This window comes from Eurosta solidaginis, chromosome 1 (assembly GCF_040869045.1).
Source record: "Eurosta solidaginis isolate ZX-2024a chromosome 1, ASM4086904v1, whole genome shotgun sequence".
In the NCBI taxonomy this organism is placed as follows: domain Eukaryota; kingdom Metazoa; phylum Arthropoda; class Insecta; order Diptera; family Tephritidae; genus Eurosta; species Eurosta solidaginis.
This window is the reverse complement of record NC_090319.1, coordinates 36,987,436-36,990,540: the sequence shown is the minus strand read 5'-3', so window position 1 is coordinate 36,990,540 and position 3,105 is coordinate 36,987,436. Positions and strand designations below refer to the sequence as shown.

At 34.8% G+C, this 3,105-nt stretch overlaps 1 protein-coding gene across 1 annotated transcript; it reads left to right on the top strand.

Moving 5' to 3' along the window:
* Positions 1-318: 318 nt before the first annotated feature.
* On the top strand, positions 319-2,858 carry LOC137251864 (uncharacterized). Its single transcript, XM_067786764.1, has 4 exons — positions 319-767; positions 866-1,078; positions 1,136-1,292; positions 1,355-2,858. The coding sequence occupies exons 1-4, from the start codon at positions 696-698 to the stop codon at positions 1,477-1,479; spliced, it is 567 nt and encodes a 188-aa protein (XP_067642865.1). The 5' UTR covers positions 319-695; the 3' UTR covers positions 1,480-2,858.
* The last annotated feature ends 247 nt before the right edge of the window (positions 2,859-3,105 follow it).

Below are 3,105 nucleotides of genomic sequence, written 5' to 3'. Positions count from 1 at the left end.
TCGATATTTTTGGTAGCGTATTAGCAGTCGACCCCTCAACTAGACTATTACCAAACAAAATGTGAAACTCGTGAACCTAAATACCTGGGAATGGTTTAGAAGGTGGTGGAATATGTGACGAATTATCAGCCATTACAATTATCACAATCAAATCTATTAAAACTATTATTTACTTTGACGAATGTGGAATTTGTTTTCTTCTTAAAAAGGTAAAGCTGGTGAAGGGCAAAGTAAATGCCAATTTGGTCGATAAATTTGCTTCGAATTCTATTGCAACAAACCCCCATTTCGTGGATGTAGCACAACACAGCGAACCGTTTCCATCTAAATTATATGCAAAGAACGTAATCCGTCTAGCGCCACAACCAGCGAACCATATACGCCAAAATTCCGAAAGTTTTACTTGTCAAAGGGCTTCAATGCAACAAATGCGCATTTGGTCGATGTAGCACTACACAGCGAACCGTTTCCATCTAGCTCAAAAGCTATAAACAACAATTTCAATAATTCATCCAGCTCTAGTACCAATCATACATACACACAACCAATTGATTGATGTACCTCCCTCCAATTCCGATTCAGCAAACGCCGATTTCATCGATGTAGCACAACACAGCGCGTCCTTTCACTCCTTAAATACAACGAGTACCGTTTTGAATAATGCGGGAACATTCCCTACAACAAACGAAAATATAATGGCGATACTACAAACAATAATTCAGAAGCATATCGACCTGGAATTTAGATTGACTAAGATTGAAGAAAAGGTGCATAGTGAAATATTGAACTGTTATTTGTGAAACCCTAGTAATTGTAGCCGCAATACCTTGATTCTCTTTAATTATTATTTATGCTCTCATTTCAGCTTCCAGAATTGGCAGAAGTCATGGCTATCCATAAAGTCATGCGTGACTCAAAAGTTCTGATTAAGAAAACGCACAAAATAGTATGCCGTATCAGCGGAGAAACGGAAAATGATACTCACACCGAGCTCGCTATCGTTATGCCACTAACATCGCTGGATTCAGTTTATGACATTGAGAAAAAGTTGGACTCAGATGATTATCAAGAATCAATGGTATTTTTGAATATTTTTAATTGTGTTTCATAACTTAAATTGGTGGTTTTCATTTAGAAATCATATATCTTTATGCTGAAAGGTGCATCATCAGACATTATTGGAGTAATGAGAAAACTTTTCTCTGACAACGTTCTTTTCAATTTTAACTGGGACGGAGTACAGGGCAAACGATCTTTATCTAAACTGAAACTCGTGAACAGCGTACTTTTTGGTAGTGTAATTTAAATTGTTTTAAAATGTTACTACTAACATTGTCCATTCCTATTAATTTAGACGTTTTCAAACTGCAAGGCAGGATCGACTTCGAAGACAGCATGAGACGGTGTTTAACGCTGAGCCACAACCGGCATAAACAAAGGCGGTATCTGACCAATAAATCCAGCTCTGCAACAGCATAAACCTACCTACAACAAACGAACAAGACACACTGGAATAATCTTGATTAACAATTATATAAGAACCTAAATACATGGGACATTTCTATGCGGATATCATAAATAAATCATTAGTAGAGGGAATAGTGCCCGACGCATGGAAAATATCAACAATAGTGCCAATAAAGAAGGTAACAAATTCATTAAAGGCAGAAGATCTGAGACCGATCAACAAGTTGCCGAATATCGAAAAAATTCTAGAAACAGTAGTAAAAGATCAGCTCATAAGTTACTTGGAAATAAATAAAATACTAATTAAAGAACAATCCGGTTTCAGAGAAGGCCACTCTTGTGAAACGGCTTTAAATTATGTAATATCGAGTTGGAAAGAAGAACTAAATCAAAATAAAAGTATACCTGCAGTTTTTATCGACTTAAAGAGAGCATTTGAAACTATAGACAGAAATATAATGTTTAAAAAATTAGAAAAAATTGGAATTGGGGGCAACGAGCTGCAGTGGTTTCAGAGCTTTTTAGGTAATCGAAGACAAAAAAACAGCCATTGAGTCGGTTGTCTCGGAAGAGGTATTGACAGGAATTGGATTGCCACAAGGATCGGTTTTGGCACCGGTCCTATTTAACATATATATAAATGATATATCTTCGGCGCTAAAACATAGTAAAATAAGGCTGTTTGCGGATGACGCGCTGCCCGAAGTAAGTGAACTTGATATTATGTTAGCCAGGAGCAAAATGCAGGAAGACTTGAACACCCTATACAGGTTGCTTTGTAACAATAAGCTTAAACTTAATGTTAATAAAACCCATTTTATGGTCATATCTAGAGCGATGAATAAGGAATCTTGTAATATCGAGCTAAAAATAATGAACTCAAACATTAACGAAGTTAAAACTTTCAAGTACTTAGGGGTTCAGATTGATAATAAATTAAAATTTAATGATCATATTGATTATATAGTTGCCAAAATAGGCAAGAAAATTGGTTTTTGGAAAAGGTCATGCAAATTTATCAGTAGAAAATACAAACTGAAAGTGTATAAATCCATCATAGAGCCGCATTTCATATATTGTCCCACAATATTCTTTATGACCAATGTAACTCAGGTAGATAAGCTACAAGTTATGCAAAATAAAGCTATGAGATTTATATTAAACATGAGGTATGATACTCCCATCAATAACATGATAGAACCACTAAACTGGTTGAGTATAAAACAGCTCATATTCTACCACAGTATGAAATTTGTATTTAATATTAAGCACGGTAAATTACCAACATACCTCAGCGAAAAGCTTAAATATGTAAATGATGCACATTCATACGTAATCAGAGAAAACAATAATTATAGATTACCTTTTTTCAAAACAGAAGTGGACAAGCAAAATATATTTTATAAGGGCCTGAAATATTTCAATGAACTTCCTAATCACATAAAAAGTAGTAATAACTTCAATACATTTAAAAAAAAGTTTATTGGAGCATTGTAAAACCCTTCCAATAAGATAGTTTTTTTTTTTCTTTTATTTTTTACATGACATACCGATACTGGAGCGCGAAAAGGGAATGGTAATACTGGTAGCAGCAAAATACAATGCACCCGGCCCTAAGGAAAAGAAAATCAGTCGCCA